General features: G+C 45.4%; 1 protein-coding gene across 1 annotated transcript in view; it reads right to left on the bottom strand.

Annotated features, from left to right (window-relative positions):
- The window catches only part of ACOXL (acyl-CoA oxidase like), a gene marked incomplete at both ends in the record, with an annotated part of 268533 nt that overhangs the window by 32853 nt on the left and 212736 nt on the right, over positions 1-22944 (bottom strand). The window contains one exon of the mRNA XM_084235198.1: positions 15184-15254. Within this exon, the coding sequence (XP_084091324.1) occupies positions 15184-15254 (71 nt within the window). The remainder of the gene's footprint in view (positions 1-15183; positions 15255-22944) is intronic.

The following is a 22944-nucleotide window of genomic DNA, read 5'->3' as shown; positions in this document are numbered from 1 at the left end:
AGCTTGCTAGTATTTTTTTAACATCATTGTTCATTTTAATTTTTTCTTTTTATTTATGTATTTTTTACATCATTGTTCATTTTTAAACAATATTTGCTTCTCCCCCTGTTGTAGTTCCCATAGAGTTTCCTTCACCAATGCACCTGTGCACCATAGCCACAGTCCCCTGTGCTCCTCCCTTCCTCCCTCCCTCTGATCCTGATTGGGAAAAAAATCTTTGCACTGCATACAACTGATAAGGGACTGATCACAAAGATATACAAAGGACTCAGATGACTCAATAAAAACACAGTTAACAATCCAGTCAAGAAATGGGCAGAAGAACTTATAAAACCCTTCTCCAAAGAGGAAATGCAAATGACCAAAGGACATATGAAAAAATGTTCTACATCCCTTATAATCAGGGAAATGCACATCAAAACCACAATGAGATACCACCTTACACCATAACAATTGCTAGTATTTTATTGAGGATGAGCATTTTATAGTTTTAAGCATACAGACCTAAACACGTTTCATTAGCTGTGTACATACTTCTTTTTTTTTTAAAGCTCGTGATCTTGATTGATTGATTGGTTGATTGATTGATTTAAGATTTATTTATTCCTTTACACAAGAACCGGGGTACCGGCCAGATATGCAGGAGGGTAAGTGGATTCACTAGAGACAGAGCGGGGAACAGAACAAGTAGACTGACAAAATACACTGCTGAGGGGAGCAGCGGGCGTGGCAGGACAGGCCTGCCACACCATGTGGGACCCTCGCCGGCTGGCTGGCTGGAATCGAACCGGCATTGCCGAAGCTGTGGACAGCTTTACAGCACAGTGCTCAACCACCTGCGCCACCAGGGGAGGCCCATGATCTTGATTTTTTAAAAAAAATTTCTGTCCAGGCAGTCATTGTTAGTATATAGAAATTAAATTGATTTTTGTATGTTGATCTTATATCCTGTGACCTTGCTGAATTAATTTCTTAGTTCTAGAAGGGTTTTTTTGTTTGTTTGTTTTGTAGAATCCTTGAGATTTTCTAAATAGACAATCACGTTATCTATAAATAGGGGCTGTTTCTTCTTTTTCATCTGAAAGGGTAGGTTTTTTTTTTCTCCTCCCAGCCTTACTGCACAGGCTAGAATTTCCAGTATAATATTTACTAGATTTGGTGAGACCACACATCCTTGTGTTATTCCTCATATTAGGGGGAAATCATTCCTCTTTCACCACTATGTGTGATGTTAGCTATAGGATTTTTATAGTTGTTCTCTATCAAGCTGAATTAGTTCCACTTCCTTCCTATCAGCCGGAGATGATTTTAGGATGGATTTTTCTATTTCTGTAAAAAATGTCATTGTGATTTTCATAGGAGTAACATTAAATCTGTAAATCTTTTTAGGTAATTCTGACATCTTTAAAAATTAGATCTTTTTTTCAATTCACAGAGTTAATGACAAATGTTGTTTAATTTTGCCAACAAAATTGCTTTTTGTGTATCTACTGATGTGGTCATGTGATTTATCTTCTGCCTATTTATATGGATTAAAATGATCAGTATTTGAAAATTGAACCAGTTTTGCATTCTTAGAGTAAATCACACTTGGTCATGGTATAATTCTCAATATATTGCTGGATTCTACTTCCTAATTTGTGTGTGTGTGTGTGTGTGTGTGTGTGTGCGCGTGTGGGACCCTCGCCGGTGGCTGGGGATCAAACTGGTGCTGCAGAGGCTGCGGGCAGCCTCGCAATCCAGAGCTCAACCACTGCGCTACCAGGGGAGGCCCTATTTCCTAATTTTTTTTTTTTTTTTAAGAGGCATGTATTTTTATTTATTTATTTATTTGTTTATTTAGTTGTTTGTTTGTTTGTTTATACATGCACTGGGTACAGTCAGAAGCGCGGGAGGGTGAGAGAATTCACCAGAGCCAGAGCGGGGAGCAGAGCAGGCAGAAGGACCGAAGTACACTGCTGAGGGGAGCAGCGGGCGGCAGGAGAGGTCTGTTGTGCCATGTGGGACCCTCCTCTGGCGGCCGGGGAGCAGCCGGGGATCGAACCGTTGCCGCAAAGGCCGCGGGGAGCTTTGCAACCCAGCGCTCAACCGCTGCGCCACCGGGGAGGCCCAACTATTTCCTAACATTTTTAAAGAACTTTTGTATCTACATTCATAAGGGATATTGGCCAGTGCTTTTCACTTTTTTTCTGCCTTTGTCTATTACGGTTTTAAGGGAATTCTAACTTTATAAAATGAATGGCAAGTAGTTTCTCCTCTTGTAATTTCTGGAAAAAAATTCTGTGGAATTGTTAATTCTTGTCTAAATGTTTAGTAGAATTCTCCAGTGAATTTTGGTACCTGAAGTTTTCATTTGTTAGAATTTTAAGATTATGAATTTAATTTCTTTAATAGCTATAGGACTAGTCAAAGTATCTGTATCATATTGTATATGGTAATTTGCTTTTAACGAATTGGTCCATGTCATCCTAGTTGTCAAATTTAGTGTGTAAAATTTTCTTAGTATTCTCTTACCATTTTGAAGTCTGAGGGGTATGTACTAAAATCATCTGTTTCATTCCTGATACTAGTATTTTGTGTTTTCTCTTTGATAGTCCTGTTAGAAGGTTATAAATTTCACTGATCATTTTAAAGATCCATCATTTTGCTTCATTGATTTTTGCTATTTTTCTCTTGTTTTCAACTTTATTGATTCCTAATCTTGACTTTATTATAATTTCCTTTCTACTGCTTTATTTTGCTCTTCATTAGGTCCATTGGTGGTAACCTGGGTTACCTAGTTGACACTTTCCTCTACTTAATATAAACTATAAATTCTCCTCTCCATATTGTTTGAGCGATGTCCCACAAATTTGATGTATTGTATTTTTATTTTCATTCAGTTCAATATATTTTTTATTTCCTCTGTGACCTTAGGAAATTTTGTGGCTGCTTTATGTTCCATGTTATGGACTATCTTGGTATATGTTCCAGGGCACTTGAAAATAATTTAATCTGCTGGTTTTGGGTAGAATGTCCTATCAGTGTCCATTAGGTCTGTTTGTTAATAGTGGTGTTGAGTGTTTCTGTATGTTCTATCTAGTTACTCTGTTAATTGTTGAGAAGTGGTATTTAAATACCCAAGTATAGCTGTGTAATTTGCCTGTTTTTACTTTCCATTTTATCAGTTTTTTTGCTCCATATATTTTGCAGTACTGATGTTTGCTACAAGTACAATTAGCATTGTTATGTTTTCTTGGCAGGTGATCCTTTCACCATTATGTAATGACCCTGATTAATATTTGCATATTTTTTTCTAGGTATTGCTAGAACAACTATGAAAAAGCAATTCAGAGAGACACACCCCAAAATGATATCAAGAGATAAAAATTATATTCTAAAGAATGCTTAAGTAAATTAAAAAAGAAAGAATCCTCAAGTAATGCACAGCTAAGCAAGGAAGACAAAATATAAGTTTAAAAAGATGAGAACAAGGGCCTCCCCTGGTGGCGCAGTGGTTGAGCACTGGGCTGCGAAGCTGCCTGCAGCCTCTGCATCGCTGGTTTGATTCCCAGCCACCAGCGAGGGTCCCACATGGCGCTACAGGCCTCTCCTGCCACGCCCGCTGCTCCCCTCAGCAGTGTATTTCATCAGTCTGCCTGTTCTGTTCCCCGCTCTGGCTCTGGTGAATTCTCTCGCCCTCCCGCACTTTTGACTGTACCCAGTGCTTGTACAAATAAATAAATAAATCTAAAAAAAAAAGATGCTTAAAAAAAAAAAGATGAGAACAAAAGAATAAGATGGCAGCCTTAAGCACTAATATATTAATAACTATATTAAATGCACATGATTTAAATGTAACTACTATAAATGGAGATTAGAAGAGTAGATTCAAAAGCATAAACTACTGCCTACAATATCATATAGACAGGTTAAAAATAAAAGTATAGAAAACACTAATCAAAAAAATATGTATTGTAGCATATAAATATACTATATACTATACTAGGTTCAAAAGAAACATAAGTATATTATACATGTGTGTGAATAATTTATGCCCCACTTTACTCTCTCTTGTTTTAAATATACTTGTCTTAAACTTTTTCTCTATATGCACTTAGAATATAACTAGTGTTACAATTTTTGCTTCAATTGTTAAATATAATTTAGAAAATTCAAAAGAAGAAAAGTTGACTGAATTCACCATTTTCACTTACTTTATTCTTATGTTTCACAATTCTTTATTTTTTTTTTTTAATTAGAACTTCTTGTAGGCATGATTTTTGTTGTTGTTTTTTTTTTTTTTTTAGTTATTTTGCTATACTTTTAGCCATCAGTCTTCTGATGACAAAACCTCTTAGCTTTGCCTCATTTAAGAATGTCTTTATTTCCCTTTAATTCCCCTTAATTTTCACTGGATATAGGATTTGGGGTTGACGGGTCTCTTTTCCAATATTTGAGAAATTTTGTTCCATTTCCTTCTGCATAAAGAGTTTCTGATGAGAAATCTACTGTAATTTGAATGTTTTCCCCTAAAGATAAAGTGTTTTGTGATTTTTTTTTTTGGCCTTTAAATTTCAGAAGCTTAATTATGATGTGCCTTTATATGAATTTCTTTGGGCTTATCCCATTTACTATTCAGTTTTGTGAATCGGGAGGTTTATGTTTTTTTTTCCCATATTTGGGTTATATTTGACTATTTTTTTCTCAAGTACTTTTTCAGCCTTGCCTTCTTCCTACTCCCCTTCTGGATGTCAAGAAAATAAATGTTAGACCTTCTGTTATAGTTCTACAGACATCTGATAGTTTCTTTTTTGGGGGGGGGGCTATGTTTATTGTTTAGATTTAGTAACTTCTATTGTTCTATCTTCCAGTTCATTTATTCTTTCCTCTGTCTCCATCCTGCCGTTGAATCTATCTATTGATATTTTTATTTCAGTTGTTGTATTTTCATTTGGTTGTTTATATTTACTATTTCTTTGCAAAGGCTATTTGGATTTCTACTGCACTTATTTCAAGCATGTCTATAATTATTTGATGAAGCATTTTATAATGTTTGCTTAAAACCTATATCAAGTAATTTAATTATCACTGCCATATTGGCATTGGTGTCTGATTGTCTTCTTTTCATTCAGTTTTCATTCTTGCTTTTATAAGTGATTTTTAAATTCAAACTTAATACTTTTATTGAAACTTGTATTATGAAACACTGAATCTTATTTAATCTTAACTTTTTTTTTTAAGATTTACTTATTTATGCATACAAGAACTGGGGTACAGGCCAGAGGCGCGGGGGGTGAGAGGATCACCAGAGACGGAGTGGGGAGCAGAACAGGCAGACCGACTGAAACACACTGCTGAGGGGAGAAGCAGGCAAGTTAGGAAAGGTCTGCTGCACCATGTGGGTCTCCTCCCTGGCTGGGGGATTGAACTCATGCTGCAGAGGCTGCGGATAGCTTCATAGGCTGCGTCTTAATCCCTTGCACCACCAGGGAGGCCCTAAGCCTTAACTTTTTGTGATACTGTTCCATCAGACTAGGGGTGCATACTGCAGCCTGTTGACAAGCAAGTGGGGGAAGTGCTCTTCATTATTGCTGGATGGAGGTGGCAGTTCTAACTCCCCACTAAGCTTCCACTGATATCATCCTGGCTGGGGACATAGGAGTTACTCATTTCTGGTCTCTGCGTAGCTTCCACTGACACCCCTGGCAGGGGCAGGTGCTGACTTCATTACACTGGGTAGTGGTAAAAGTCCAAAAATTCTGTTTTACCTTCTCTGACACCAGCATTACATAGGAGAGGTAAGGTGATTTGTTACTGCTAGATGAGGAGGCTTCAACTACACATCAAGTTACCTCATCCCATCCTGTCCTTTTCACAGTCTGAGAAGAGATAAAGGTGGAAAGATTTTCTCAAAAGTGAAAATATTCCCTCAAGAGACGCAGCAGAGAAGCAGCAGCAATCGGCTGATGGCTGACTTTATGCTGGCCATTTTCCTGGTATTTACTCTAAAACTAAGTTCCTCCCTCCCTTTTTCACTCTCATCCCCCTTTTTCACTTATGAAGAAATGACTTTATGCCAAGCATTTTTATGGGTTTTAGGAGAGGAAAGGAGTAGATCTAGCCAACTTTTTTCCTTTTTTCCCATCTCAAAGGTGATATCCATGGTTTGTGTGTATGTTGTGTGTGTGTCTAATATATTTTGAACATTGTAAATTTTTTTAAATGTTCCAAAAATTATTAAAATCAAGAGGAAAAATTGGGCAGGTACAGGGAGCAGATGTATTGAAGTTTCATAACATTTGCAGTTTTCAATCAGAGATAGCTGTGGTTGGTTGCAGGCAGGGAGCTGCCTTGCATGTGACTGGTGAGCTCTGTCACTTTCATCAGCCCCACCCAGCATGATTTCCCACATAACTTTAGCTTTAATGCTCCCTTTACTGGGTGCTGGGAAGTCCTTTATTTCTCCAGTCACCGGATAATTCTGTAGCCTGGTACAGAATTCATGTCTGGTAGCCTGGATTCACATCACTAAAACTCCCTGCAGTAGAATATCTCCATCTTCTTGGTAAGTCATTCAGAAGTCTCTTCGTCACTTTAGCACCTTGATCTCTTTATTTAAGTAGTAAAATGACACATCTCGCCCAGGCCCTATTCTCTCCTCCCACTAACTTTAGACCCTTCAGGCCAAATTTTGCTTTCATTTTCATAAAGATGGCTTTCACCAAATCCTTCTACTTTTCTTATTTGTCTCAAGCAATTTCTTCTTCTGCCCTCTGCCCCATCTTCTAAAACAGCCTGAGATGAAATCTTTCCCCTAGAGCTGTGCACAGAGAAAGTGGTGGGCTGAGTGTTCTAGGAGAAACATCCTGTGCCAGACTTGCAGGAAGCCTAGGCTTGTGCTTGCCATGACAGGGAAGCTCACTGCTGTCCTGAACACATGGATTTCTGCTTTCAAGCTGGTTAGATATTTATTTAGACACATAAATATTTATTTAGGGCCTCCCCGGTGGTGCAGTGGTTGAGCGCTGGGTTGCGAAGCTGCCAGCAGCCTCTGCAGCGCCAGTTCGAGCCCCTGCCTCCAGCGAGGGTCCCACATGGCACGCAGACCTCTCCTCCCACCTGGTGCTCCCCTCAGCAGTGTACTTCGTCACTCTGCCTGTTCTGCTCCCCGCTCTGGCTCTGGTGCATTCTCTCACCCTCCTACACTTCTGACTGTACCCAGTGCTTGTATAAATAAATAAATAAATCTTTAAAAATATATATTTATTTAGATGCTTGTAAAAGAAAGGTTGGAGCAGGTGCAATGTTCACACATACTGCTCCAACCTTGAGATGGAGCAAGATGATGGGTGATCAAGCACATGTAGAGCATAATCAAAGCCTTGGGCATCTGGCCTGGAAAAACAGTGGTCCTTCTTCATGGGCGAGTTTTGCGGAGGAGATGAAGGCAGAACAGACTTGTTTTCCTTGCTGCAAATGGGAAATACCTTTGTCTTTCTCCTCCTTAGCCCCCACCACACTCCTCATTCTCTGTACTTGGCTCCAGCCTATAGACCATGCTCCCAGAACACCTCTACAGCAACTATTAGCTTATGATGGCATCTGCAGTATTCTCTCTCAGAGACATCTGATGTTGACATTTACCTCTGGAAGTCAGGAAAGTCTTCCAGATCAAAAGAAGGAATATTGGATGCTGTAATTGTAAATAACTACAGCATACTGAGTGAATGTGCAAAAGAACAGCCTAAGAATGGAAGTTTTGGATACCCCTCCCATGAAGAGACAGCTGTTGGGCGCCCTACTTTGACAGTAAGCTCTGAAAGCATGCATCAGTGCACCTGAAACACTCTATAAATGGAAAACTCAGAACACAATTTCTCACACTGAGCCCACCAGTAAGCACAGTGAAACCCACAGTTTGGTTAAATTTAATTTTCTGCAGAGACAGAGACTTAGCTCCTCCACTGGGTAAGTCGTCTCTAAACTCATGTTAAGTTGGGCACCCCAGCTGAGTGGTCCGTTAGCAACCCAATTTCATCCTTCTCAGCATGTGGCAATGTGCTTGCTCATTGGGGCACAATGAAGTAAGTGTCTCACCTGTTAGCCAGGGGCCTATCTGAGGATGAAGGCTGGTTCTTATGGACATCAGCACCCTAGGGCCTAGCACAGTGCTCGGCACAAAGTAGGCACTTATAAATGTTCCTGAAGAGAGATTACAGCAAGTATGTACAGAGTCACCAAAGTCACCCATCTGCTGACTTATCTGGAGCTTGAAATTCTACAATTAGGTATTTATTCCTTTAAGTGAAAATGTCAGTCCTCTATACTAAAGATCCTTTGCCAATAAATGCTTATCAGGAGTAAAAAAAAATTATCAGGAGGGATAGTTTTCCCAGAGATTTTGGGGGTAGGGGTGCTAGTTTGAGATGAGCATTGCAAAACCTTGGCCCAGGCTGGGAAAGGAGCAGCAAGAATGAGGGGAGGCATATTCCGGGGTGCCCAAGGCACAGAGGTACAGGAATGAGAGAAAAGCATTTACTGCTGCAAGATTAGGTTGGAAGGGAAGCATTCTTCAAGTGAGTCAGGTACTAGACAAATATTATCTGGCAGATCACAGATAATCAGAAAACATTTGTGGAATGGCTTATCTTAGGAGCTTCATCAGCACACTCTCTTCTTTCCATGTGGTTCTAGCTTGCAAGGAACAAGAGAAGGTGGCTGGGAAAGAATGGGATAGGGCTGGATTTTGACACTGCAAAACCCGGCCACCCTCTTGATCTGGGTTGATGGATCCCAGTTTACAAAACTCAGAACAGGACTGACACCATTCATCCTGGGCTGAGTTTGGAAATGCAACTGAGCCCCAAATGAGAACCTTTTTTGCCTGTGTAGGAGGCCCAATCCCATGATCGGGCCAGGTGACTGGTGGCTGTGGGCATGTGTGGTGCACACAGGATGTTTACTCCTGCTGTGCTCGGGGACCTAGGACACTCAAAGGCACGGGGCCAGCGTGGGGCACTTGGTAAGAAAGGGGCCATCTGCAGAAAGGAGGACCTCAGCGTATGTCCGCCACTTCATGGGACTGTTTGAATTAACTATTGGCTGCTAGGTTTGGGGCTTAAACTAGCTACCACCTACACGTGTTGAGAAAAGGAAGAAAAGCAGTTAGAATGCAGGAAAAAGGGAAAAACCCCACGTCGCCCACTTGACAGGCTCTAACTGCTGCTGCCAGCCGCCTGAGAGGCGGGGACAGTCCCCTGCCAGCACCCTGCGAATGCGCTCAGGTTGTCTCGCTGAGCAGCCCACCAGAGCTGAAGGAGCTGAGGCCTCCTCTACAGCACAAAAGCAGACAAAGAGACCCTGCCAGGGTGCGCAGGCCATACCCGATTCTGAATGGCCTGGTCGCGGCTCCTCCGGAGGAGCAATGTGGAGGGGAGCGGGCAGGGTGAGGAGGGGACTGTGGGAGAAGCGAAGCAGAAAGAATCTTTGTGACAATGACAATTTAAGGAACACTAGAGAACCAGCTTGCTGGGGTGTTTCTAAACCTTTTAGGGGAGGTGAGTCAGTGGAGCGATCATGTGGAAAATTCCCTTCTCCTCAACTCATGTCATTCCCATGCTAAGGAAAAGTCATTTCTTTCTTGTGAAAACTCTCCTTCCTAACAGGCCAGGATACCACAGGGCTAGAGAAAATGCCTTTTTCCAGGAAGAAGTTGTATTTTGTAAACTTGGAGAACTGACGAGTTAGGTCCAGTTGTTCACTTGGGGAATTTTGGTTTCAAGAAGAACTCAAGTGTGTTCACTTTCCTAGAATGTCATTAAGCAGAGAAAGGGTTGGATCTGGCCAGTCCACAGAGATGAGAGGCCTGGTGGGAGGGAGGGAGACTCTTTCTCCTTCTGTCCACATCTGCTGCCCACGGCTCTGTGCATTTGGGGGCAACACCAACACTTGGTAGCCTGTAAGAAAAGCTAAAGCAGCTTAGGATGGCACTCCAAGCCTGCACACCTGTTTAGTGGAATCTTCCTGGGGACTCATCTTTATAGTTTTCTTCACCCAGACACAGTAGGTGGCATCTGCACCCACCAACTCCACTGGGCCACTGAAGATGCCAGCTGGACAGACAGATACTCTATGTGCCTGAGATCAAGGTATCATCACCTCCTCACAAAGTCGTCCCCTCTGAGAGCACTCCACACAGAAGGGGCTTATGCAGGGCTGTTTCTGCTGGTGTACAAGCCCTGTCAAAGGCTGCCACTTGGGGAGCAGAGTTGAGACCATACTATTTATTTTCACGCAGGCAGCTTGGTTCTTGTTACTCTTTTTTTTCTTTTAAAAATTTATTTGTTTTATGCATGCAAGAACTGGGGTACAGGCCAGAGGTGCGGGTGGTGAGAGGATTCACCAGAGACAGAGTGGGGAGCAGAACAGGCAGACTGACTGAAATACACTGCTGAGGGGAGCAGTGGGTGAGAGAGGAGAGGTCTGCTGCACCATGTGGGTAGCACCCTGGCCAGCGCAGGGATCAAACTCGTGCTGCAGAGACTGCGGATAGCTTCATATTGCGGTGCTTAACGCCTTGCACCACCAGGGAGGCCCTCTTGTTACTCTTTTCTACAGTAGAGGTCATGTAATATCAGATCCCACCTGCAGAAAGGCCTGCCTCGAACTTCACATGGTCCCTCTAGCCAGAGGTCTTGGGCAGAGTGACCATACCTGTTCTGCATGGAGAGTGGGAGGGGCAAAGGGTGGGGAGTGTTCTGGACATTTGGTCCACATCAAAAGAGTGTGGCTGCCACACTCAGAACCAACCCTCATTCTACTGTCTTGCTCCAGTTGTAACAGATCAGTCAAGACTTCAATGATGTCTTGCTGGTTGAACTGAGACAGCATTTCCCAGGAAGGGTCACTTATTTCCCAAACATCCACCCTGCTTTTCCAGCTTTTCTGAGGAAAGCAAAGATGTCCAGAAGATGAGAGCCTCAGATGCTTTTAGTACCAGTGCTGGGCCTGTGTCTTCCACCCATATTGGAAGCAGCCTCTGCCAGATGTGTAAGAAACTCCCCAGAGAACAAAAGGAGGAAGTGTGATCATTTACATTTGATTTAGAAAAAGATGGTCCAAATGCAGCCTGACCTGTCTTCTTGCCAATTTCCAGTACTATAAAGAAGTCATGATTTTTAAAAGGAGATAATTCTGGAGGGTGGCAGGGGGTAAAGAAAGTCTAGACCAAGCACTGAGAATGAAGCCCAATAGGTGAGGCAGAGCTATTTGGTTAAGGGACTTCATTCAAAAATAGGCTAACTAGATGCCTTAGTTTGCCTGGCACAGTCATGGTTTAAGCCTCCCATCCAAGCTTAATTTTTATTTTATTTAATTTTTTCAATTGAAGTAACATGTCACTGTTGGTATTTCAGTAAATCTGCCTGATGTGCTCCCCACTCTGTCTCTGGTGAATCTCTAACCACCCCTCACCTCTGGCCTACACCCAGTTCTTCTACAAAATAAATCAATCTATCTAAAAACATGTCATTATTATATCATATAAATTTCAAGTGTGCATCACTGAGAATCACATCAAGCTTAATTTTTCATGGTGCCCTCTTTCACCCTCAACAAAAAGTCCAGATTTGGATAAGTTCCATATCCCCCTATTCCAAAGGAGAGAGGGAGTTACAGCTAGAACCTCTAATCCACAGAGTGACATGTAGGATGTGGGACTCTGAGAAAGTTAGTTTTCCAACGGAGAAGGACAAAGAACAGGCAGTAGAGGGCTGGTGGGTCCATCCTCAAGCATGTCTAGATTAGCAGGCTTGCTGGTGATGTCCAAGCAAGATTCACAGCATATGGACACCATATGGAACCATCTTGGAGTAATCAAATTCACCTTCTCCTTTTCAGAAAAGGTCACTAGGCTAATAGAGATCAAAGTGACCTGCCATGGCCACACTTGGGTCCTGGTTTTCAGGGATAGGACTTGCATCTGAGGGATGAAGCCCAGGGGCTCTATTTTGGGACAGAAGGATAGGGATGACGCTGGAAGATGCTGCAGGAGAGGAACAGAGGCAGCCTAGGACAGGGGAGTGTCTTCAATGGCCTTACGGCTCTAAGGCTGAGGAGGGAGGACAGAGATGGGTGAAATTCAGAGCTGCCTAGCACTCTTAAATGTGTCCTGGAGTCACAGCAGAGTGGTGAGTGAACACAGAATAGTGAGCAAGAGGCACCATTAAATGGCCAGCAGAACAAACAAGTGAAGAAGCAGTTAAGTGTGGAGATGAAATGTGAATGGGATCGTATAAATACTTGATAGACACTAAATCTTTCTAATGATAGAAGAGTAGTGAAATCTCACTGAAAGGCAAGCATCTTATCCCTGAGCACCTCTTCCCTTAACCGGGTTGCAGTATTCGGGAAATCATGTCAATGACAGCCTTGACCTCTATTCAGTGGGTAGGAAACTGAGTCACAGAAACCTGCTCTCTCCTGTCTTGCGGTCCTCTTAGCCAACAGGGTGTGACAAACAGGCAGTGTGAGTGACTCCACAAGCCAGCCACAGGAGACAGTCTGGGCTTCCCCTGTAGTCTTACCTCCCACATTGCCCTGGGGGAGTGAGGGGCTGGATTTCTCTGTGAATCTGCTCATCTGGGTAGAGGTCCTAGGAAGAAATCGAGTCTGAAGGTACAGCAGCCCTGGCTTTCTGGTTCTAGTACCACAGCCTGCCAACTGGCTTCGTGGTGGTAAAGAGTCACTTCCTTTCCCCTCTCCTCGGCTCCTTCTGTTTTTCTGGTGGAACATTCTGCCTCTCCCATTTCCAAACTCTCAAGCACTGGTTCTGTTTTTCCTGGGGTATCTGCTCTCAGGTAGACCTGCACCTGACCTTGACTTAGCTGCATATTCATCTCTTGCACCTTCTCTGTAGTCTCATAAAGAGCACCTTCACAGGTCAGAACAAAATATTTGCTTACAGGTCCCAATGATTTCTGACATGGTATGGATGCAGCAGTATGCATCTGAAATATCCTTTTATAAAATACCATGTTTGGTCCAGATCTGGCTTTTTCTTTGTTTGGTTTTTGGTTTTTTGTTTTGTTGTTTTGCCTCCAACACCTTTATACCCAGTGTGGTGGTGTTAAATATTTAAGTTTGTTCCAGATAATCTGAAAAGTAAACACCTCCCCTTGGTAAACATATACTCAATTGTAGGCCAATCTGCTGTCACCCTGAGCAAGTTCTCCCACAAGCTACAAAAATCCTACCCACTACTGCCACACCCACAAAGTGCTCTCCGATATGTCACATTAAAAACCTCAATCTCCTGAAAAAAATCATAAAATGGTTTCAGTATATATGAACTGAGCATTTTTTTGTTCAGTGAAACTTCTTTGATGATGCCTGTTCAAATATCTGCAAATATTGAGAAAACACCCACAGACATCGTTTTTGGTTTGCCACAGTCAGTCTGAAGAAACCAATGGGGAAGACAAAAAGCTGCAAGCGGCTGGAGGCTGGAGACCGTGTACATTCCGGGATGTCTTGGCCTCCTTCACCTCTCTCCCACCCCAAATTGTTAGTCTCTAACCGAATGTTGCAGAGAAGTCAGCCCAGGGCAGCTGGGATCCTAAGAAGGTGAAAAATACTGGGAGAAGGTGGCTTGGGGGGCATCTCTTCCACCTTCTCTCAACATACCTAAAGAAACTCAGAGCTGCTGAGATCCCACTCCCAGGGCACAGGACCGGAGATCTGCTCTCCTGAAGCTGGGCCCAGTGCCCTGTGCACTCTGCCCCACACAGCCTCTGAGATGCCCACTGACTCCCGGCGGGCTCCCCAGTACCATGCAGCACACAGGAGTGTGCCCAGCACACAGCAACACAGTGAAGAAGGAAGATGGGAAACAAGGAAGAACAAGAAAGAAGCCAGGAGCAGCAGTTGGTGGGACAAAATGCTGGCCAAAGGCCCTAGGCCCATCATCTTGAATACTGTGGCTGGAGGTAAAGGGGTAAGAATCTGGGGCTCTATTGCTGCTTCAAGGCCACAGAAATCCAACCTGTGTATAGAAGAAGGGTCCTTGGGGAACTGACCTCAAAGTGGAGAACCAACAGCTAAATGTGGAGAACCTCCAAATGGCAAGCAAAGCTTACGTGCCTGACTCCACACAATCAGAAGTTAGTGTAATGTCCCCATGACCCTGGCAGGCCAGGTCTCCCAGACAAACCCAACATTGGGGATCAGCACCTCATTATTATAAAATGAACATTATTGAAAGTTTTTAAAAAAAAGACAGACCAAAAATATCACATCTTAGGCAAATGAGCTGAAAATCCCTTACAGTGACACCCTATTTTTTTCCCACCCATTTCTAAAATCAGAGGACACCTGGCATGGTGTTTAGGTAGAGAAATGCAATTCCTGGTACAGTTTCCTGATGGTACAGAGCTGAAATGACATCATGGAAATGCATATGTGTCAAGGTCAGTCTCAGACAGTTTCTAGGTTACAACATGAGTCTCAGCCATCGGTGGGGAGGCACATGTGTGTCTTTGTCAGTCACTGGGAGCGACTGCTTTCTGTCTTCAAGGACAAAGTAATTCCTGCAGGCTGCTGGCCTGATTTTCCCACACTTTTGGCTCAATCCTAAATGTAAGCTATACCACACTTCAGCTCCTTTGTCAGTGGGAAGGAAATAAAACAATTGTTACCAAGAAAAAGAGTTTGTCTTCCACTCAAGGACAAGGAATCTATGACATAAGACACCCAGTCCCTGGTTAACACAGAAAGTCCCATTTGTGTAGCATTCCCCGTGGTGACGCAAGTGAGGATGTGGCAGACACAGAACGTATGGAATCCTTGGTCTTAATTAAAAAGTACGGTGGGAGTCATGGAATTTGGCCAACCCTCATAAATCTGCTAAAAGAATCAAGACTGTGTCAGATAAGCCTAAATAGAACCCACCGAGGCCTCAGGAGAATTAAATAGATTCCCCGCCAGTAGTTGACACCCACTCTCCTGTCACTTTGCTGCACTCCACGGACGCGGTTGTGCTCATTAACCAGCAACCCTCCTACCCACCGATGACAAGTTTATCCCCGAGGAGCACAAAATTCAGAGATGATAAATTTACTCCTGCTTGTAAAAATGAAGCTCTCCTTGGGGCAATAAAAATGCTGCAAGCCTTTAAGGAAATCAGTACCTTATCTGCGAACCTACCTTCATTAACAAGGCCTGGTCCTCTGGGTCAGGACAGCTCCTCACTGCCAGGGAGAACTGCTCTAGGGTCACTGCAAGGGAAGAAAAGGAGAAGGTAAGTGGCCTCCCTCAGCCCCCAGCACCTCTGATGTGGAGGAGAACACCATGGCTGCAGCAGACGCAGGCAAAAGCTGGCAGGCTTTCCTCTATGATCCAACAGCGCTTCCCCTGTCGCCAGGTGGGGCCGGGTGTGCACATGGTGAGTTCTCTGCCACTGAGGCAGGGATGATGGCATCAGAAGACAGGGACATTATCATCAGCCAAGCTCCGTCTAAACCTCCAGGTGGTCCTGGGCTCAGCCGCCAACTAGCCCAACCTGCACCCTAAAGACAACACTGTCTCCCTATTTCCTGTGACCTCTTTCCACAAGATTATTTGCCTTTTATAAGTTTGTCAGCGCACAACTTTTTACTCAACCTTCATCAAGGTCCCCACAACTTTAAGTCTTCTCTTGGTATGAATCATATGACTACCAGTGTTAACTCAAGCAAATCCCACAAACTCCCCCAAATATTTCAAGTCATGTTTCCCCAACTATCTTTCTCCAAAAGAATCATGCAGAGAAACCCAAGATGGTTTGTAAAAAATATGTAATGACAGGGAAACTATGGGGACAACATCAGAGGGCAGAAACCAAATACCAAAAGGAACAGTGGTGTGACACCTCTTGCCTCAAGCACAGCAAAACCCACAGGCCTGCCATCTGTGGGACAGGTACTCACGGCACCAGGTCAACCTGCTGCACATTCTCCCACAGGCACTTTCCCCACAGCACAGTTGCCACTTTGATTCCTACAGAGCCCTTCTAATTCACTCCCCAACCCTGAGGCCTGGTCCTCCTCTCCCACAAGCACTTCCCCACATGCTTCCAGCCCCCCACGTTTCTCCTCCACTTCCCTGGAGTCCCCCAACCCCTCCAATGGCTCCTTACCCTCCAATGACTCAACCATCAACCCCCTCCTGTCTTCTTCCCTTTGCTCCAAGTCTGCCCTCCTTTGAGCTCAGTCGGCAGAGCCATCACCAATATGAGCTTAGAGGCAGCCGGGCCTGGCTTGAAACTACCCTCTGCCACTATGAGCCTGTCCCTGGACAAGTCACATACTCTCCCATGCCTCGCTTTCCTCAGGGGTCACGTGTGTGGACCTGTTCCTGGAGTTAGTGTGAGGACGGAGCAGGTGGCTGTGCACCAATGAGCCACCCAAGAGCCCGAGGATATGTGTGCTCTCCACCCTCACGCCCTTGAGGAACCTTCACCGTCTTGTCCCTGTCACTCTGGCTTCTTCCCCCTTGATGTCTTGGTGTGACACATTACAAATTGGGTTTTTCTATTTATGTCATTCTTTGGTTTTAGACATGGTCAGGAGAGAGATGGTTGGCTCCAGAAGGAAGCCTGCGTCTCAGCCCAAACTTGGTTCTACCCCCACCATGTTCAACAGGCCGAGTCACAGACCAGATGACCCAGTGTTGTGGTGCTGGACGCCAGAGTTTCACCGGGGGAGACTATCCCCTCTTCCCAAACAACAAAAGCCACCTTGACAAGTGCAGGCCCTAACGCAGGCTGCTCTCCACTTTAGCTGCCTTGTGACATCTGCTTTAAGGCCAACGAGGGCTTTTCTCTCACCTCACCACTCTGATTCCGATGAAATCCCAGAGGGCAGGGAGGGGGCAGACAGTTGGGCAGCCCCCTTCCACCAGGTCTGCAAAGCCACGTTTCAGGGAGACCTGATTCACCGACAACTCCTGGTGAGACGCATCATCTGCGAGGCTGACATTTCACTACCCTCTCCCTCCCCCTTCCTTGACTTTAAATAGAAAAAACTCAAAATGAAAGCATTTGTGGTATCTACTTTCTTCTACCTTTGTTGCTGATTCAAGGGGCTGCTGCCCAAGGAGAAGGTCTCAGGCAAAACAGCACCGATAGCACACACGGAGCTAGGGGCACCGGCTCCCTGCCACATGGGATGAAACCATGTTCTGGATTCTGCGTGCACTGCTGAGCACCCAGTGCCATTTATGCCAGGGGGGCTATCTGCCCAAGCATAATCTAGCTCTCCTTGGTTCAACCTTTTTCCCTTGGGTGACTAAAAGATCAACCTGACAATTGCAGGGAGAACAACAGATTTTTAGATAACAAGTAGCTTTGAGGTTGGGGAGGGAGGTGAAAAAAATGACCCAATTGAAGGAAAAAAATGGTGACTTGGGAGAAAAAAATTACAGGCCAGCATGAAATACATACATCACCCCTTCGGAATAGGTACTGAATGGGAGGTCTATCAATTATGTACAACAGCCTCCCCTGCTCCAGCTTTCCTGATAGACAAGAATTTGCAACAAAGAAGAAGCCAACAGCTTAAGATAATGGTTGTACCTGGAATAGATTTCATTATGATGTGTTGCTGCAAATAAGGAGAGGGAGTGAATAAAACAAGCCAAATGAACAGAACCATCACACTTACTTTTCTCTGAGAAATGGCTGGTAAGATTGGAAAGCTATTGCTAAATTAGGTGGCACCACTGACTTTGACCTATAACTTAGCAGGCTTTATTGCTCAGAAATACTGTCTTAGAATGTTCTTTCAGCTTCTCTCTCAATCTCCATGATAGGTTGGGTATAGGAGCCCTGGCCCAGATGTCAAACTTTAGAGAACACTGCCTGGCATTCCCTCTGACAGCCGCCTTCCCTGTGGGGCCATGGGACCCGTACCCCACTACTCCAGGGAAACTCTGGGAACCTCTTCCCAGGGTGTGTTTTCCAACTGGTGTGTACACCCCCCTAGGCCAGCGGGGCATCCATGAGGTGACACTTGCAGGGGCGTAGACAGACCTTGTGTGTTGAAGTTGGAGGACAGAATGCACACAGTGTGGATGGAGCTGGAAGTAAGAATACAGGTGGGTCTAGGGGAGCGGGGGGAAAGCTTCTCCCAATGCTGCAGACTTCACAAAGCTTCCAGGAGCCTGAGAATTCTAAATTCAGTCTTCTGGATGCATGAAGCTACATTTGCCAAGGCAGGAGGACAGAGCACATTTTCTTCACTCTGTAAGCTCATCTTGCACTTTTTCTGTGGTCCCACACATGGAAAGGCAGACTCACACTACAAAATGGAGACCTGAAACAAAAATATGGGCTTACACAAGTCAATTCCAAGCCAGTCCCTCCATCCCTGAAAAGAAGGCCACCCCTGCTGGGTCTGACTGGAGAAAGAGGCTTTCCCCTCACATGCCCTCAACAAAGATGAGAAAGCCATCCTCCTCTGAGGGGCGGCAGAAACAGGGAAGCTGACACCTGTTCCCATATGGGAGCTTCCAGAAGTCCCACCTCTGTTCTTAGGGAGCAGGGCCCTCCCTGGCTGAGGCTCTTCTGGGACCTGGGACTGTGGGTCTGTATCTCTGGCTCAGACTTAGTGGGCCTCTCCCTGGGAGCCCGAGGTTTATTCTGTGGCAGCTATTCTCCAGTCACCTCCTCTCTCCAGTGCAACAGGGCTACTCAGCACGCCTTGCAGACCTGTCTGTCACTCTAGGCTTCTAAAGTCCCCCACCCACCTCTTCTTTACAACATAACAGGCAAAGATTGAAAGAGAGAGGGAAACAAAAGGGCTTCATCTTTACAGAGGGACTTTAGTTTTCTTTTCAGAATCAACATAGAGGAGTTTTTAACTTCTTGGCTATTAGCAGTTGGAGCCACCTGCTAACTGAGATGTGCTGATGGAGCATATGGAGCTGACCTTCAGGGACCTTCTATGCCAGAGTAAGGACCAGTCACTGTCCCCTCTCCCAAGTGGTAGCCACTCCTGCTGTAGAGTTTGCTGGTTCACATAGTCCAGTCTATTTCAGAAAGTCCCCTCCTCCTTGCCTCACCCCACATCTGGGAGCACAGCAGGAGCTCAGAGGTACCTCTTGTCCAGGCAGACAAGCTCTGCTTCTCTATAACTGAGTCCCAGCACCTTCTCTGCCTGAGTACTAGGAGCACAACCCTCCCTGAGAAGGGAATGGGGACCACTGTTCCTCTTATGCAAACCCTCCTTTCGACCCCACTGCACACCCCCCCCCCCCATTGTGGATCTTTGTCCGCTCACTTGCTGTCACACTCGCCTGCTTTAGTCTCCACCCTCCACCATCCCCACCCTGGATCTCTCTCTCTAACGCATCATGTCCCCTGGAGCCAGAAACATTTCTTTCCAAGTACCCTCAAGGCAAGGATCACGCTCCAGCTCAGTTCCTTCACTGGCTTCCTGCTGTTCGCCCAGAAAGGCAGGCTCCTACAATGCAGTGTTAAGCTCGTCCCTTCACCCTCCCTGCCCACTTTTCTAGTCTGGTTCAATCAATGGTTTTTCCTGGCCTCTCCCCCAAACACCTTCCTTCTGGCAGAACCAAAGCCTGAACAAGTCCTTCACTTTGCCCTTTCACCTGTGATGTCCTCCCAGAATGCACTGCCACATCTCTAACACAGGGCTCATGTTCACACTTCAAGTCTTGGAAGTGGTCTTGTAGTATTGCCATGTCCAAGTTCCCCATACCTCTCAGGGATTCACCTGGACATCACACCTCTCATCCCCTCTAGTACACTGAAGTGTCATGTGTCATCCCAGCCCAAAGATTTACAATAATGAAAACTTTGCAAGCAAATAAACTAATAAGTATTTTTCCCCTGTTCCTTTGAAATCTGTAAGAACCCTGCACAGACAGGGAAGTCTGGACCCACAGAGACACTGCTTCCTTCCCCAGGCAGGCAAGATGCCAGTCTGGCCAGCCTCTGGGGTGGCAACAGTAACGGGGGTCTCGTTGATATCCTGAAAGTCTCGATCCTAGTCTGAGCCATAGGAGCGAGGTGTGGACAAGTAGCTGCCAAGTTCTACATGTGTGCAGTTCCCATGGGGGCGGGGGAGGCCCGAGTGAGGGGGCAGATGCTCTCTGCAGTGTCTGGGTCTCAGGAGGAAAGTGGCTTTCCTCTCTCCAGGCGTGCAATGTCACACGCCCATCTGATTTTCTTCCTGAGGTTCCTTCCTGTGAGGCTGGCCATGAAGGAGAGCTATCTGTGGTCTTTGGCTCCAACACAAAGTCACAAGAGGGAGCACACTCATCACATTTCATTTCCTGGGGAAAGTCCTCTCAGCCTGGGGTAAACATCTCTTCACACAGGAAGAGGTGACAGTGCAGCTTGTCTGGACACTCCTCTCTGGAGCCCAAGGTCTTCCTTCAGAGGGATGAGGCACTTTCGCATTCATTGGAAATAGCACTGAGCTCGCCCTGGCCAGGGCTGCTTATGGGGTCTGCTCAGACTTAGTGGAGGCCACTATGGCCACGCTGTCCCAGCAGAGAGCCTTTCCAGCAGACTGCCCCACCCATGCACAGCCCCTCTCATCTGCCTGGAGTGATATTCATCTGGAGGTCACTGCCACCCCCCTACTACCGACTCATTGAGAGAACAAGAACCAAGCAATTTTGGAAAAGAGCTATGGATGCTTAAATCTTAAATCTGGAGGATAACAGAACAGCTGTGAGCAATTGCCTGGATATAGTGCCCACACCAATTTTCCATTTTGAGAGATTCACCTCTCAGTTTAACGCAATGCTCAGGAATGGGGTATCTCTACGTCCCTCAGGCCTCTCTGTTATTCCCCTCACAGGCTCTCACTTAAATGCCCCAGGCCTCCCACACTCCACATGTCCAAGCTGAATTTGATTCTGTCTGCTCGGGCCTACCTGGGTGCCCAAAGCTAGCTCTTCCCTCTCCCCTCTGTACTTCCTACCTCGCCTTTACATCCAATCACTCTCACTCAACGTCCCGTGAATTCCTTCACCAGCACATCTCCAGAACCCCAGTTCTGCTGCCATCACCTCTCAGTTTGGATCCTTATCCCTCCCTCCTGGACAGGCTCACCCAGCTTCCCCCGGCCCCAGCTCACCTCCACATCACAGCTGGAGAAATCTTTCTAAAGCCCCAACCTGGTCACGCTTCCCTCCCAGACCCCCAGTGCGCATGAATGTTCCCAGGTACCTATGGAACCCGGGCTGTCATGTCCCCTGTTTGGTATGTACCTCAGCTTAATAAACCACAAGCATTTTCCAAAATCAAGCATTTGATGCCTCCCGTGTTGCTCTTCCTTCTGCTGATAATGCTCTTTCTGCCTTTATAAGTAAATCCTGCCCATCCTTCAAAAGGCAAGGTCTCTAATGCTGACTGGCCTGCCTAGGACTTAAGCCACGTAAACCCCACACACCAGGTCCAAAGTCAGTCTCTTGCACATTCTCCCAGAGCCTACAGTCTAGGGGAATTTTTTTTAAAGATTTATTTATTTATACAAGAACCGGGGTATAGGCCAGATGCGTGAGAGGGTGAGAGGATTCACCAGAGACAGAACAGGGAGCAAAACAGGCAGACTGACTGAAATACACTGCTGAGGGGAGCAGCAGGTGAGACAGGAGAGGTCTGCTGTGTCATATGTGTATCTTGCCGGCCATCCAGTATCGAACCCGCACTGCAGAGGTTGTGGACAGTTTCACGGCACTGCGCTCAACTGCCTGCACCACCAGGGAGGCCCTATGGGAATTTTCATCCCAACACTAACAAAAGCTCCTTGAGAGCAGGGGCCATACTTTTTAATGTATCATTTCCTTACTGAGGTAATTTGCAAACCGTATATGATTTAGGGGTGTAAGTCCAAACCTTCGGATGGATGTTCCCACACCACACCTACCTCTAAATCACCAATAATCCTCCAGCATTGTCCATTGGGCCCCCTCCTTCCTTTGCCCTCCACACTTCCCTTCTAGTGGCCTCAGTTCTGCAGTCAGATTGCTAGGGTTTGTTTTTGGTTTCATTTTGGTTCATTTTGTCTCTTTTCTTGTTTCTTTATATTCCACATGTGAGTGACACCACCCACTATTTATCTTTCTCCTTTTGACACTTCACTTTGCATAATCCCCTCCAGTTGCATCCATGTTGCTGAAAATGGCAGGATTTCATCTTTTCTATATCTGAGTAGCCTTCCATTGTGTATGTACCATCTTGCTCATCCACTCTGTGGCTGTACCTTGTTTCCGTAACTTGGCTATTGTAAATAGTGCTGCAGTGAAACATATATGTGCATATATCAGGGCTTTTTTTTTTTTTTTTTGCATAGAAGAACTGGGGTGTAGGCCAGAGGTACATGGGTGAGAAGATTCATCAGAGACATAGTGGGGAGCAGAACAGGAGGATCTCCTGAAATATACTGCTAAGGGGAGAAGCGAGGGAGACAGGAGAGGTCTGCTGCACCATGTGTGTTAGCTCCCTGGCCAGGGATTGAACTCAGGCTATAGGGGTGATAGTGCTGAGACTTAACCCCTAGGCCATCAGGGAGGCCCTGAAGGGCCATTCTGGATCTTTTATCTCCAGCTCTGATCACAGTTCCTGGCATACAGTAGGGCTTCAACCAAGCTTATTGGATGAGGATGGGTGAACAAAGGTGGGAAGAATGAGTGTTCCAATCAGTACTGTTTCTAAAGGACAGCTTAATAGGTGCTGAATTCAGAAGAGGCAGGCCCAGATTTTAAATGCTTGCTCTTCATGGGGTAATCAGAGTTTGGGAGGTGGAGCAAGCCTGAGCTCCCCCAGATACCCTACACGTCAGTTCCATGGGCGAGGAATGCCTTGATCTGTGCCTGAAGACCAGTGCAACGTGCATGTTCCTCACAAGAAGCAAGAGCATCGCAAATGGAGATGGACTGCTGGCAGCCCTTATG

This window comes from Talpa europaea (assembly GCF_964194135.1).
Source record: "Talpa europaea genome assembly, chromosome: 6".
Classification (NCBI taxonomy): domain Eukaryota; kingdom Metazoa; phylum Chordata; class Mammalia; order Eulipotyphla; family Talpidae; genus Talpa; species Talpa europaea.
Note: the sequence above shows the minus strand (reverse complement) of the source record. Positions and strands in the feature narration are given on the sequence as shown.